Here is a 14,802-nt window from a genome sequence, read left to right on the forward strand (position 1 = left end):
CTTCGAAAACTGGAAAGCCCAACAGAAACAATAAGAAACAGAAACAAAATAAAGTGGTAAGGATAAAACCATAATAATACAGAGATAAAAATACAAATAGTGGGTAAGAAAGCAAAGACCACCATGAATATTTTAAAGGCCAGGGAGGAGAGGAAATTTTTGTCATAGAACAAGCAAGAACTACTCACACCTAGGAGAATCAATCTTGTGGGGAGCTGCTAGCAGCTTAATCAGGCTAGATGCACTGCAGGTGGGTTTGGGGCTCTCAAGGTCCTCCACAGCTTTTCTACAAATCAGCTGTTCACAATTTAGGCTCTGATACTTTTCCCTTTGTCATATTTGAATTTTGTTAGTGTCTTTGGATCACACAGCTGGTGTGTTTCTTCCATGTGGGTTTAGTTGACTCCTCACTTAGATGGCTGCTTGTTTGAATACAAGCCTTTAAGATCCAGGACACTGTTCTGCTTGATGGCCGGGCACCATTTGCTTTCTTCACCACACTTTGCTGTAGCACCCTGATCTTCAGTGATCATTTCATGCAGGTGAGTATTGAGCAGGGCCATGTGATCAGAACTAACTGTTCTTGGATTGAGGATAGAGTTCAATGGGGGCCCAGAATCCATCTGCTTGTCCCTGGGATATGCAGGACTCAGGTTTACTTTGGGGGTCATGTTAGGTTCCTGGATTGGGTTACCTCTGTCCTGAAAGAATTCACGTAAGAGAAGCAGGTTTTGTAATCCACGTAACTTTAATGAGGAGATTGGGAGTTTCAGGTATATCACAGTCTCAAAAATACACCCTGTTTCTGGAAAGCGTGCAAGGTCCTGTGGGTGCCACGTGGGGGTTCACGGCTTCATACACACACACACACAACTCACATGGAAAGACTACAGGAACAGGAGCCCCAAACCCACACATGGGGAACCATGAAATCCCAAAGGGCCAAGTGAGTGCTGGCCCCAGCAGGCCCTGTGTGGGCATGCAGGCACGTGCATGACTGCACGTGGTAGGGACTCCCGCCCTCCGCTTGCAGTGTGCAGCTGAGCAAGAGCAGAGTTTAAAAACGAGCCGGAGGCCTGCAGCCTGTGTATTCAACCCCTCTGGCTGGAGAGGCGTGGTTGAACGTATTGGCTGATCGCAGTGGCTGAGTTTAGGCCCACCTGTGTGATGTCATGTGGCTGGGCCTAGTCTGTGGGCCTAGGGGGCTGTTGTCTGCACATGCTCAGTTTGGATCTTCCGTAGGTGTCCAATCAGTGTGCCTGATTTCTTCCCAACCCCTGTAGTGTATCGTGGACAGCTAATTTTTGTTTAACACAGGCATTCGGGAAGACAACCCCCTTTGTCCCTATCTAGCGACCTGTCAGGTATGATGACAAATTTGAACCCCCTAAGACCAACCCCAGCAACAAACTACCTAGCAAACCACAAGAGACAAACAAAGACGAGCAAGCTGAAGGCAGGAAAAGAAAAACCCCATCGGAACAGAAGAGTGAACCACTGTCAATCATCCCCCTGCGGTGGGAGGTGATTGCACCGGTAACACCGTCCGCTCTTCCAGTGACACAGCACTGCGGGTACCATCGCACGAGGAGTCCACGGCAGTGCAGCTCCACCGTGAGCCGCCACCCCTGCACACAGTTCCGTCTCCCATTCGATTGAGCTCAGTTTACCCCAAGCATGGGGACTGGTGCCAGCGGGGAACTTCCCAGATCCGTTCTTCCAAGTTCAAACCCCTAGCCCAAGCCCACAAGTCCAACATTAGCCCCTATGTCTGACACCAATCCACAAAGTCCTCCTCCATCTCACAAAACACACACTATGAGGCCAACTGCAGGAGGAAAGCCGAGTCAGTGAATGTGTAAGCATCTCAGCGCTGGCAGGGGTCTCCACACAGCTGCTCCAGCACCCAGGGCTGCATCGGGGTAGGTCCATGTGGCTTCTCCTCAGGGTTGTCTTGCAGGAAGTGAGCCTTGCTAGATGAAGCAAGGAATTGGCTAAGGCAGCTGCACCCTGGTCTGACCATCACAAAGCAAGAGACCCAAGGACTAGAAAGGCGAGGCTCACCAAGCCATTTCTCGCTCCACCCTTTAATTAACCCCACATGTGTTTATCGGCCAGGTTGGTCCAATAAGCTTTAACTATCTCACCACCCAACCCAGCCCTTCCTAGCAGGGTGCATTGCCAACCCTGGGAAAGGCCTCTTCGCAGGGTTCAGAGAAGCCAGAACTTCGAGAGAGAAAATGAGTGTTCGCCGGAATTTTAGAAAGGGAGGGAACTGGGGCAGTGTATTTGCTGAATGACAAGAGCAGCCATAGAATTTGGATTTCTGCTCCGGATAGAAAGGGCTGTTGAAACCTGTACATGTCCTTCCGACTGGCTTGTTCGTTAAGATGCCAGGCCTCTCAGAGCTGGGAAACACGCCTGGGCGAGGGGACGGAAAATGAATGGAGCGCTCTCCACAGTGATGCGCCTTTGGTTCCTGGGCGTCCCTTTAAGGACTGCTGAATCGGAAGCCAGATCTAGGCGATCCCATGCAAATGTGTTCATTAAAAGCGGTTCCTCGGGCTCCCTTCCGGGATCTTCCAGACTCTGCACCGCACGGAACGTGGCAGATTCGGTGCATCCGTTACCATCTCCGACAGGTAACACCATTCTGCAGCGAGAAGACTGGCTCAGCACCTCTAGTTGTAAACAAAGCAGACCGATCACCATAGCAGGTACACACAGCGCTCCAGCTGAATGCCTTTTACAAGGACCAGGCTGGGTTGTTTGTTCGCTTCTCTCCGAATGCGTTTCTCTTGACTTGATGGTGCTGAGCTTCCCACAGGGTTGGGGGTGCACCGACGATATATATTGAGAAAGTAAAACGTGCCCATTTTCATTTAATAAGACATCTGTCTAGGCCTGTCACCTTCCTAAAGTGTTTTACAAATACTAACTGGCCTCCGTGCAAAGGATAAACCACCCTGGAGGCACCGCACTGGGTCCGTCCGTGTCTGGTCTGTTCCCGTCTGTCCGGCTCTGCTTTTAGACTCTCAGAGCTGGAAATATTTCTGGGCAGATGGAACTAAAAATGAATTGAAAACTGTCGACAGGGGATGTGCGTTGGCTCCTGGGTTTCCCTTAAAGGTAAGGTAACCAGACGTCCCGCTTTTGACGGAACAGTCCTGATTTTTAACAATTTTTCCGCGTCCTGCAACGTTTTTTAAAAGTCCTGATTTTTGGAAAGAATTCACAACAAGCTAGGGTAGACGGTTTTCGGCTGCCATGTGGCTATTTCGCCAGGATATGAGTTTTATCAATGGTGTCCCACTTTTGTCCCGCTTTACCAATGATAAAATCTGGTCACCTTACTTAAAGGGCAGCTCCCCTCCTCCTTTCTGGGCCTTTTCCTAATGCCCAGGCTTCACAGATCTCTCAGGCTCTGCCCTGGGGCACGGGCAGTTCCTAGACTTCAACCTTGAAAGAACTTGGAATCCCTGGTAGACTGTGAGGGTTCACACGGCGAGGCCTGGTCTTTGCCTCTCAAATATGTCCCCCTTCTCTATCCGCTGGGGAGCGCCATCCTGTCTAAGTGTCTGCAGGAAGCGATGCATTTCTGTTTTGTAAGGTACATCTCAGAGTTTCCCATACCTTGCTGCAAAGGCGAATGCGTTCCGTTGCTACCTGAAAGGTTGGAGGTCCAAGTGCGCTCAGAAGCCCCTCAGAAGAAAGGCCTGGAAGTCACTTCTGCAAAGCCAGCCCCTGGAAACCCCGGAGCCGTGCGTGGGTCAGCATTCCCTCAAGATTACATACGGACATTCCCTTTGAGGACACCTGCTAGACGGCTCTTCTTTTAGTGAGATTGATTTCGCTCGCCACTTCTCCTTCAGGGCCAGCAGGACATGACCCCTTCCTAACACCTTCATGAACGACAATTAGTTGGAGGCTCCTGGTTCGGCCGCCTCTGCTGCTTCGCTACCACCTCCCGGGTGTCCCCGCTGTCTCCTGGATCAAGGAGGCTCAATGCACCACCTCAGGATCCAAGGCCACGCTCCTCTTAGCTCTTGTCTTTTGAGAGCCCCCTTCCTGCTTCCGGGAAGGCTAACTCACTGCCACCCAGAGGGACGGCAAGCACACTGGATTCTGCTCACAGTGTTCGCACTCACTCCCAGTGGAATCCCATCATCCAATCAGTGTATCCCCCACCCCCACCCCGCACTGCTGCAAGGATGCCACAGGGAAAGCGCATCATTTGGCAGGAGTCACAAAGGCCCTATCAAACACAGAGCCCTGTTCACCATCGCAGGCAGTAAACGCAAACATGCGTGCCTTAGCGTTAGCGAGGGGGAAAGAGAAGCCAGACCGTATCATTTTAAAGGCCTACGGTTTATTGTTTATTTATTTGTATTTTTATTTTTTAAGTCGCTTTGGGATCTTTGACCTTTTAAAATCACTACAAAGCGCTGCAGTAGCACCAGCGTGCTCATTCTCTTCTTTCAAGGTTACTCTTGGGCCGGTGTCACCACCCTTATCTCCAGGAATCTCCTTTCTTCGTAGTCGTTGAATTAACTGTAAAAAAAAAGAGCATCTCTGTAGGATGATGATTTTCCCATTTCTTTTTATATTTCTAACATTTTGTACTCATGTTGGGATAGCCACACAGTTTTGTAACCATGCTATTGCCTCAGGAAATAACTTTGTCGCTTTAATTTAAAGTTTCTTTGCCACTAAAAACATAAATCCTATTCTCACTCAGGGTCGGTGAAAGGTGCACACCATTAAGCCTCAGCTACTAGCTCGGAGGTTGGTCCCATGACGCCCACACGAGTGTCTAGGGAGTGAGGCCTGAGAATGTTTTCATAGGGTGCCAGCCTTGAACGTCTGTGGAACACAGTTCTGCTCTGCCCACGGGGGGTGGGGGTGGGGGTGGGGATTGGGGTTGGGGGGGGCTGCCGTGACCCTCAATGGGCTTAAGACAACGTGCAACATTGAGTCACTTCATTTCAATGAGAGCCTCTACCTGTCCTTAGGTGCAGTCAGTCCATTTACATTTATTAAGGATGCATTTGAATGTATTCCAGCCCCATAATTTTGTCGGCCAAGCATTCTTGCATCTCCCCTCGGCATCGCAGCCCCGACTCCAGCGGACTCACCCCGTGACTGGGGCCTTCCCCTTACTGCTTTGCATGTTGGACACCCCGTTTCCTAACACACGGTGGTTTCCCTCGACGTTTCTTTCCCACTAACATGCCAATGTCAATTCCTTCCCCCAAATAAGACTTTGAGCTTAATGCCACTCCTTAACTTCTCTGCTCTTTTGTCATCGACCACCCATCCCCACTGAATTCCCAGCTTGAAACTATCTAAGATTTCCCTTCATGCAGTCATTCATTCATTCATTCATTCATTCATTCATTCATTCAGTGGTATTCCTGGTGGTATATGTTGAGTTCCCCGCAGAGATAAACCGAGGCCAGGCCATAGAGAAAGAAAAGGGGAAATTTATTCTGTGCTTCCCGGGAGGGATTTACGGACTCCAGCAGGGTCCTGACTGGGGGAGGGGGGACCAGGAAGTCACACTTATCTGTGGTGGAGAGTGAGTTTTAAGCTGATCAGGAGGGAGGAGGCAAAGCAACAAAGGGAGTGGGTAGAAACAGAGAGCCATCAGCCACCTCCATCCGTACAAATTCCAAGGTAGGGTGGTGCTTTGATCCTTCCTTTTGGGGCCGAGGCAGATGGCTCATTCGTTGATCTGCAGCCCCTGGAATTACTGGTCTGAGAGGGGCAGGCAGGCTTTTCCTAAGGTCCTCCAACCAGTACTTGACCCAACATTACAGTGTAGGCACTGGGCTGCAAACTGCAAAGTCAACAGTTCAAAATCACCAGCCTGCTCCAACGGACAAAGGTGAGACTCCACCCCCATAAAGATTCCAGTCGCAAATGCCCATAGGAGTTCCACTCTGTCCTGTAGGGCCACCATGGGTTGCAATCCACTCAGTGGCAATGAGTTTGGTTTGGGGGCATCTGCTGAACATAGTCAAGGCTCGGGATGTATTTACAGTCGTGAATCTTGAAATTATTTGTAAGTAGTGATTTATACCTTACAAAACCTCTACTTTTGTAGAGAAAACAACAAAAAACATCATGAAAGTAGGATGTATTATGTTAGTTAGTACCTGACTAGGGATGGCTTAGTAAGGACCAAAGGAAGCGAGAGTCAGTTCAAGAGGATGTGAAGCGGGCTGAGGAAGCAACAAGGTTTGGGATAAGTGCCTGACCGGCAGTTTTCTAAGGGGCCAGTGTGGCTGATGGGCAGTGACTGAGAGAAACACAGGTGTGAGGAGAGATCATGCAAATCCTTCCGCTATTCTTTCTTGGAGTTGTTTTGAGCTCTCAACTCTCACTTGCCTGTGGTGCAGGGGTTACCAGGGGGCTGCTAGCTGCAAGGTCGGCAGTTCGAAACCAGCAATCGCTGAGGGAGCAAGAAGGGGCTTTCTATTCTCATGAAGATTTACAGTCTTAGAAACTTATAGGAGTTCTACCTTGTACTGTAGGGTCCTATGAGTTGCTATCAGTTTGATGGCAGTGTTTGGTTGGTTTATTGAGGCTTTTAGTTTTAATTGTCAAAATCTGTAGTTGATCTCCCCCCATAGGATCTCATTTCTGATTATTTTAATTAGACATGCTGTGAGGATTGTTCGCTGTATCAACTGACTCTGTATTTTCAGTTGTGGATGAGTGTGATTTTTGTGCCGAGTCCCTATTAGCCTGCTGACGCTCCATTGCCCATAAATTGCCTCAAGTGATTATGGGTCCCAGACACACAGTGGAGAGGGATGCTTGTCTTCACAAGGGTCCGGCTTCTACCGCCCTACAAATTCTGGCTTGGGTTCCCAAACTAGTTTAGCCTTTCTCAAATGGGGCTGGTATACAGAGGATAGGGTGAGGATGTGCAAGGAAGCAGATAACTGGTTCCCCAAATTAGCCATCTAAATTCTCCAGGCCCCCTTCGAAATCCACTCTAGAGCTCCCTTAAAGCCAGCCTGCCTTTCTGGCAGGCTTCTCCGTGCATTTTGAGCTGGAGGGTCCCTATATTTTTGCTCCTCTATACAATTCTGCCTTTTCACCCCCTCTTTTTCAGGAGTCCCTCAACATGTTAGTATACCCCCTACTGTTGTGTCCTTTCAAACACCCTTTTTCCATCATGCCATGGGCTTTCAACAGGTGTCCCCTCGAGGTCACTGGCCACAGGACTGTCTTTTAAAACAATACAATTGATACCCAGCCACAAACAATAAATACGTCATACCTTTTATTGTTAAGATTGAAACAGACAAGAATGTTTGTTTTTCCAAGTTTAAATAAACTAATAAAATGCAAAGAAGTTATTTACAACAACCAAACACACCCTCAAAAAAACAAAATATAACTAAAGCAAGTAAGTTTTTATTCCAACAAAGGAACGCTGGCATATACAAAGTGATCATTTTATAAACATTGACCTAAATATTTTTATACTTATGGACATTTTTTTTATCTTAAAAGGAAAAAAACTAAGGTTGATATTCTTTGGCATCATCTTGTGAAGTAATTTCTTCTTGGATTCTTATCCACTGGAGTGCTTCCACATGTCTAAGCTGGTGTACAGGAATACATCCTGGTGACTTCTCACTGCACGACCCTGCACCATTGGGGGTGTGAACGCGGGGCAGGAGTATGGGCTGTGCATCTCCTCTTCCCATGTGTATGATCTCAGGAGGGGTGACGTCTCTGCACCTCAGTCTTCTCATCCTTCAAATGGGGAGAGTGAACCCAAACACACAAGCCATCTGAAAGGATGAGGTAAGCTCACCAAGGTGAAGGCGCCAGGCCCAACGCCTAGCCCACAGTGGGCACGCGAACGCGGGGTCTGAAAACCAGGCTGACAGCCGCGACGGTGCGGGGAATCGGGAGCAATGTCCCTGCTCTGGCTGCTCTTCGGTTCCCACCTCCTGTCTGGTCAGGTGGAGAACCTCCCTGAAGAAACTAATCGTTAACAGGAGACAGCGGCTACTTCAGGAACCGAAACCGAGCGCAATACATTATCATCGAGAGCCCGGTTCTTATCAACTCTTTTATACTTCACTGTGGTCACTTATTGTTTCTTGATTTCAAGTAAGTAGGTTGTTCCTTTTTTTCTTACTAAGGCAAATTCTACTTTCTAAGAAGGTCAGCCTCTGTGCATCTCACTTCCTTTCTGAAACTTGTTGTTTTCCTCCCTTTGGTTCGAAGAGAAGCTTCTTTTCATTTCTGCCCCTCCTAAGAGGCGGGGCATTTACCCTGTGTTATTGTAATAGACTCATGCTCGCTCTAAGGCGAAACCCTTGGCTTGGCATCATTAAGTGTGATGATGCCGTCGGATTCGTTTCTAACCGAGCAACCTTGTGAGCAATTACACAATCTGTACTAAGCGATCCAAGTCTTCGGTTTTCGTGTCTTCAGCCTTCGGGGTTAAAATGGGCTCGTTGAATATTGCTTTGTGGTCGGTTACAGGAACACCTACTTCCCTGTCTGCCAGGCTGAGACGTGTACACAACGATCCCAAGGTGACCTCCTCAGGACGAAGAGAAAACTCAGGCTGGTCTGTGGAAGCATCAGAGTGACCTAACAAGAGACAAGTGTTTGTTCGTCGAACAGGGTTTCCAGACAACCCTGGGCAGTGCAGAAAGTACGCGCAGGAAATGCCCTGGCTGAGAACGCAGGAGGGCTGGCTGGGGCCGGCATCCCTGCTTCCCCCACACCCTTGCTCCAGCTGCCTTGTTCGCCCATCGCGAGCCGTGGCCCCTGATCAGTCTTGGGACGGGCGATAGGTGAGAGCGGTCTCTGGGACCCACTGGGGTCCAGCAACCCGTGGGATCGCCTTGAGCCTCCACGACGGCCCCGAGGCCTTCGCTCCTCCGGCAGACGGGTGGGCGCCTGTCTCCCTCCTTCAGACGTGCCGCGCCGTGAGGAAGAAGAGTGGCCGGTCTTCCTTGGTGTTGGCCGTCTGGAACTCGTCCCGCAGCCGGAACTGCCACGCGTCCTCCAGCTCCAGGCGGACCACCGTCTGGCGGAGCGAGTTCCGGTCCTGGCAGATGACACACAGGGTCGCGCCTGGGAGAGAGCGAACACAGGAGCCTGCGTTAGAAATGCCGGACACCGTCGAGGGGCACAGGGAGGGAAGAGGGAGAAGTCTACGCCAGCCTCCTGAGTCCTGCGATGTCCAGCGACTGTTCGGTGGCAGGGTGGATGTGGGTCAGGTGGGTCGGGCAGCAGCTTTGCTCACACCTCGAGCCCCGGTGCAACACCGCTTCCCCTTATCCCACCTCACAGCTGACTCCCACCTTCCTCACATCCCCCTGCCCCTACACACCCACACCCCGTCCTCTGAACTACTCGCACACAGACACCGATCACACCTGAATTCCTTCCTGCCTCCCTACTGTCCTATCCCTCCCATCGACGAGGTATTTCCTGAGGGCAGAGGCTATTGTAGAAGCCTCTTCATATCCCCCGTGGCCGGATCCGCTGTGAGTGATCTGAGAGAGAAGGTTGGTGTAAACAGCCAAAGATTGGAGATCCACGAGGAATCCAAGCAGGGTTGGCAATCTTTGTTAAAAAACAAAAAACGCAAATAGAATGAGTGTTTGCCACTCGCAACCACTCTAGTGCACAGGCCGAAGAAGGAAACAGCAGGAGAAATAGAAGGAGTTTGGGGGGGGCCTCAAAGCGATGGGGAGAACTCACCTACCAGAGTGGAAAGGCGTCCAAAGGAGGCAGGGCCCTGACTGTAAGCATGTGGACTAACACTGCAAATACCTGCTGGTGACGTAGAAAACAAAGGGATGGGCCTAGTCTCTATCCCAACAGGATGGGGTCGGGAGCAGTAGAGCCAGGTGGGCCACCGGGCCCGATTTATTTGTTTCCACGATGATCAGGGCCGACATGTTTCTTCTCCTGCCCCAACTCATTCGTTGTCAAATCAGAACTAAAAGCCAAGATCACCTCCCTCAGAGGCACCGGGAGACGACCAGCATGGAAGCCAAGGGCAGGATGAAGTTACCTTTCAGAAAATGAAACTTCTTCAAAAAGCTGGCTCCCACGAAAGAGTCGCAGAGGTATAAGAGGAGTCCACTGAACATCAAGTCTGAGCTGCTGATGTTTAAAGAGTGGGGCCTGGAGCTCACGTAGCAGACAGAAATCTGAAACAGAAAGGACCCAAGAGAAAACACTGCTTTCTATGGGCTGCTCCACAGGGTTACACTCCGAGTCCGAATCGAATGAACTGCATGGTCAAACTCAGCAGAAGCAGAAACGAGTATCCCAGTGTAATTTCCATATCTGCACCCTTCAAAATTAATGCAAAGATATTTCTCTATTATTATTTAAAAATAAGAATTCAAAGAGATTTCTCTAAAGAGATTTTTTTAGATTATTGAAAAATAATAATAATTCAAAGAGATTTATCCAGACGTAGCTACACACTCATTAAAAGGAGAGGAACAGAATTGTTTTGGCATGTGAATTGAGTTTGCCTTTAAATTTATTATCCCTATGGAGGGGTGGAGTCTAGCCTGTCAATCAGGACATAGCCAATGAACCCTCTGTGTGGCCATGGCTTTCTCCTGAGGATTCTGGGAACTCCTATATTTCCTCTCTGGGGGTGGAAGACCCATTCTCTCTCTCTGCTCATTCCCTGTGAGACAGCTCTGTGGAGAAGACCCCTGGAGACAGGCTGATGAAGCCAGACCTCTGGAGCTAGAGAAGCCATATGGAGACCCCTGCCAGCACTGAGATCCTTACAATGCCACCAGATCCACAAGACTTCCCACCCACTGGCCTGTGATCTTCCTGAATTCGGAGTCATTGCATGTGTTTCATGAGTCTGAAGAGGACTTTATAGCTTGGTATCAGATATATGGGTTAATATAAGATTTATGGACTTGATCTGGACTGGGCTGGGATGTTTTCTCAATATTCAACTGTTTTTGTATATAAAGCTCTTATACGCAAAAAAAAAAAAATTATTATCCTTTGGTAAACCCTTTTAATTCTCAGTTTTCATTTCATCACCTGCAAAATGGGGGTAAGGACCTGCTTATAACAGTAGGGCTGTTATAAACTCAGCGTCCCGGAAACCGGCTCATCTGTTTCAAGCATTTCTCTGAGCTTTGGATTTGTCTGTGCACCTCGGCAGTTACCTGAGATCCCAGGTTAAGGTAACAGTCCACTGACAGCACGGGGTGGCTGTAATTCTTCAGGGAGAGGGGGAAGAAGCGGTGGCTATGGTACTGGAAGAACTTCTCAAGCAGGAGGTGCGCTGGAGCTGCCAAGAACGGGTGCTTGCTGTCCGGAGCACAGATGTACTGGGCTGGCACAATAGCCACGGGGTTATCTGATACCTGCGTGGGAGGGCATGAGTGTCAGGCTACTCCCCACCCCATCCCCTCAGTGAGGGGGGAGTGAGAGGGGAGCACTAAAAAGAGAGAAGTCCTTCCCAGAGGCCACTAGGCTGTGTGGGATCCCAGAGGATTGGGGGTGGTCCAGTTCTGGCAGTTAGAAACAAACCCTGCACAGGAAAAGGGTGAACCCATACTTAGAATAAAATCTTCTATTCAGAAAAGCGAGACTTGAGCGAAGGATCATAGATAAAAATTCACCAAGGTGCACAGTTAAGACTTGGAGACCGTTACCATGACGTGTATAGGCTAGAAAAAAACAAGAGAACCAATGGTCTTTCCCCAACATGCAATGATTCCAACCTGGGAGACAGACCTAGAGGCCTGCCTCTTCTTTCTGACTGCCCCCCACTCAGTTATCTGGTCCCCTATGTTCTACTTCCTGCAATCTCAGCCATCCTCTCTCTCAACTGCATCCGCGCCCGCCATCCAGGTCATTCAGAGGGACTGTCTACATCCGAACGGACGGACGGAACCCTCTGCTGAACACCCTTTGGGGGGGCTTCTCATTACTGGAGAAAAAGTCTAGAAGGTCCACAGAATGGGTAAGGTCCTGTCTGCCTGTCCTGCTCACTCCTGTCACTCCCCCTCGCTCTTTACACATGTCCCAAGGCTCCTTCTGGTCTTGCTACGATACTTGCCCGACCACCCTCAGCATCTTCCCCAGGCTCTTGCCTCTGCCTGGGACTTGACTGGCTTTTCCTTATCCCACAAGTGACTGCTTTAATGCCTTTTCTTCATGGAAATGTCCACAGCCCACACCTTCCACCCACCCTGACCCTGGGCCATGCTAGGTCTTCTGGTTTCATGCACTTGACCTTTTGGCGTGCGTCTCCTATGGTCAATGAATCAATGTCTACGATCAGCCTGGGTGCCAGGTTCATACACTCCTTTTGTGATCATTCATTCCTAACCCTGCAGTGGGTGCTGAACAAAAACCCCATGGAGTCCATAAATGAAAACTTTTTAGTTATTTAGATAAAAGGGTCTAAAACCATTGCCTTCCGGATACATTAAACAATATGTTAAATATTGGAAAATAAACTCAACGGGAAGACGGGATATGTGCAAAATCAGAAAGAAGCCAAATTAGCTAAGAGTCAGAAACCTATGAGGAAACATGTGCAAATGTACTTCCACAACACCCTCTGGAGGGACATCAAAGAAAACGGACCTTAGTTTTAAAGGCACAATGGGCTGTGGGGCAGAAAGACAAGAAAGTAAGATCTCAATTCTCCCCCAAATGAACCTACAAAGCAATCATAATTGCAATCCATGTTTCATGTATTTTTCTTTGGGGGGGTAACTTAATGAAATGAAGGTGTTCTGGAAGTACAGACCCCCCTGGTCTTGCTCCTTGAGGGAAATGTGTTGGATGGCCCCTCTCAGAGACGCCAGTGTGGATCAGCGGGTGGAGCTGCAGCTCGGAGAGGTGCCCACGGAAGGCGGGAGAGACCAGGAAGGGCCCAGACAGGTTGGAAGAGTCAACTGCCATCAGGATGGCTGAAGTCATGAAGGCAAGATTCAAGACAGACGGAAGCTAAAAAGAGAAAATGGTGCGAGCCCATTAGATCAAAGGGTCCTTTGAGCAGAAATCTCCACGCCTGGATGGGTTCCCAGAAGATAAAGACCTCCGAGGGCTTATGGAGATCGGACATCTCAACTTCCGCAGGCCAACACAGCTGGAAGGCACGTAATGGGACTCTCTGTTCCACCGCCCAGGGACTGCCTCGTGAGCAGATCACTCAGCTGTCAAGCGAGCCTGGCTAAGCCAACCAAGCCGCCATTTACCGAGCTCTCGTGGCACAGTGGTTAAAGCGCTCTGGTTGCTAGCAGTCTGCTTCCTGAAAGGTTTGCGGCCTTGGTGGCCCTAAGACAGTGGTTCTCAACCTGGGTCACGGCCCCTTTGGGGGTCAAAGACCCTTTCACAGGGGTAGCCCGATTCATAATAGTAGCAAAATTCCAGTGATGGAGTAGCAATGAAAATAATGTTAGGGGTGTGGGCTGGGGGGGGGGGGGGAGAAGAGCGTCACCACAACAGGAGGAATTGTATTTTTAAAGGGCCTTGGCATTAGGAAGGTTGAGAACCACTGCCCTAAGGGGAAATTCCACCCTGCCCCATAGATAGGGTCTCTGTGAGTCAGAAAGGACTTTGTTTTCATGGGGCCCAGGGAAGGCAGATACATCACACCTGCCCTCTGCCTCGCTGAGAAGCCAGATTAGTGTGCAAGGAATTGCCATTGAAAGTCCCTGCTGCGTGGAATGAGGCAGATATGCATTGTTCTTAGGTTACAGCTACTATTAAGTGCAAGGTCAAGATCCATTTACATATTTATGGTTTACGCATGTCCCTGATTCACTTTAGAGACATAGTTATCATTTTATTGGGTAAATATTACAAATTGTCCCCATGAAGCATATGGTCATTGCAATTCAGTCAATGGTATAGAAAGTAAAGGAGTGTGGCGAAGAGGAACATATACACATATAGGACATCATTCCAGGATGAAAAATACATAGATTTTTTTTAAGTTGCACAAATTGAAAAACTGGAGTGGACACTAAGCCAACAATGAGGCTGGAGGTCGGGCAAACTCCTCAATCACACTCATTCACCCAGAAGGCAGCACTATGCCTGCTGGCCTGAGATATGTCCCAGAGAAGCAAAGGATGTAGTAAAACGGCAGATCGATTTTTGCAGTCTTAAACTTCCACTTACTGGGCACCCTCAAAGCAAGAGATCTGAACCAAAGTCCAATGACTTCCACATTCATTACCTTGGGAGAGTAGTCATCTGCTTCTTCCCACACTAGGGCATTTCAGCCTTAAGTCCAAGGGAGTATTTCAGCCGTCCAAGTCCTTTAATGTGTTACTCATTCACTGCCATTGAGTTGAGTGTGATTCACAGGGACCCAGCCCATAGATCTGGGTAGACTACCCCCTGTAGGTTTCCAAGACTGTAACTCTTTGTGGGAGTAGAATCATTCCACAGATCACCTGGTGCTTTCCAACTACTGGCCTTGTGGCTAGCAGCCCAACCCAGAACCACTACAACACAGAGCTTTAAATCTGCTTCAGGTGTGGTTAAGGGGAAGCCCAGTGTGCTCAGTGGGATTTCCAAGTTGAACCTTCCTAGGGTGGCGTATGAAAGATGTTGTGCACCTCCACAGAACAGTCTAAAGTCCCGGTTTTCTATAGTGTGCGAGCAGTTGCAGGCCGGGCTTAGAAACAGAGACCGCAAGGGAAATCTAGGGGTACTTCCACTTCCCAACATGCGTGTCATTAGAAACCTGTAACCCCACTGACCCATCGGCCCAGCTCCACCTCTGACTGTAAGGAGAAT

At 49.2% G+C, this 14,802-nt stretch overlaps 1 protein-coding gene across 2 annotated transcripts in view; it reads right to left on the minus strand.

Annotated features, from left to right (window-relative positions):
• Positions 1-7,281: 7,281 nt before the first annotated feature.
• Positions 7,282-14,802, minus strand: part of GREB1 (growth regulating estrogen receptor binding 1) — a 92,332-nt gene continuing 84,811 nt past the window's right edge. For both annotated transcript variants that reach the window (XM_004696039.2, XM_045286648.1), the window contains exons 31-33: positions 11,202-11,402; positions 10,064-10,202; positions 7,282-9,114 (exon numbers count right to left, since the gene is read on the minus strand). In XM_004696039.2, coding sequence (XP_004696096.1) covers positions 8,951-9,114; positions 10,064-10,202; positions 11,202-11,402 — 504 coding nt within the window. In that variant the 3' untranslated portion in view covers positions 7,282-8,950. The remainder of the gene's footprint in view (positions 9,115-10,063; positions 10,203-11,201; positions 11,403-14,802) is intronic.

This window comes from Echinops telfairi, unplaced genomic scaffold, assembly GCF_000313985.2.
Source record: "Echinops telfairi isolate 266 unplaced genomic scaffold, ASM31398v2 ScPeMD7_9;HRSCAF=40, whole genome shotgun sequence".
NCBI lineage: Eukaryota > Metazoa > Chordata > Mammalia > Afrosoricida > Tenrecidae > Echinops > Echinops telfairi.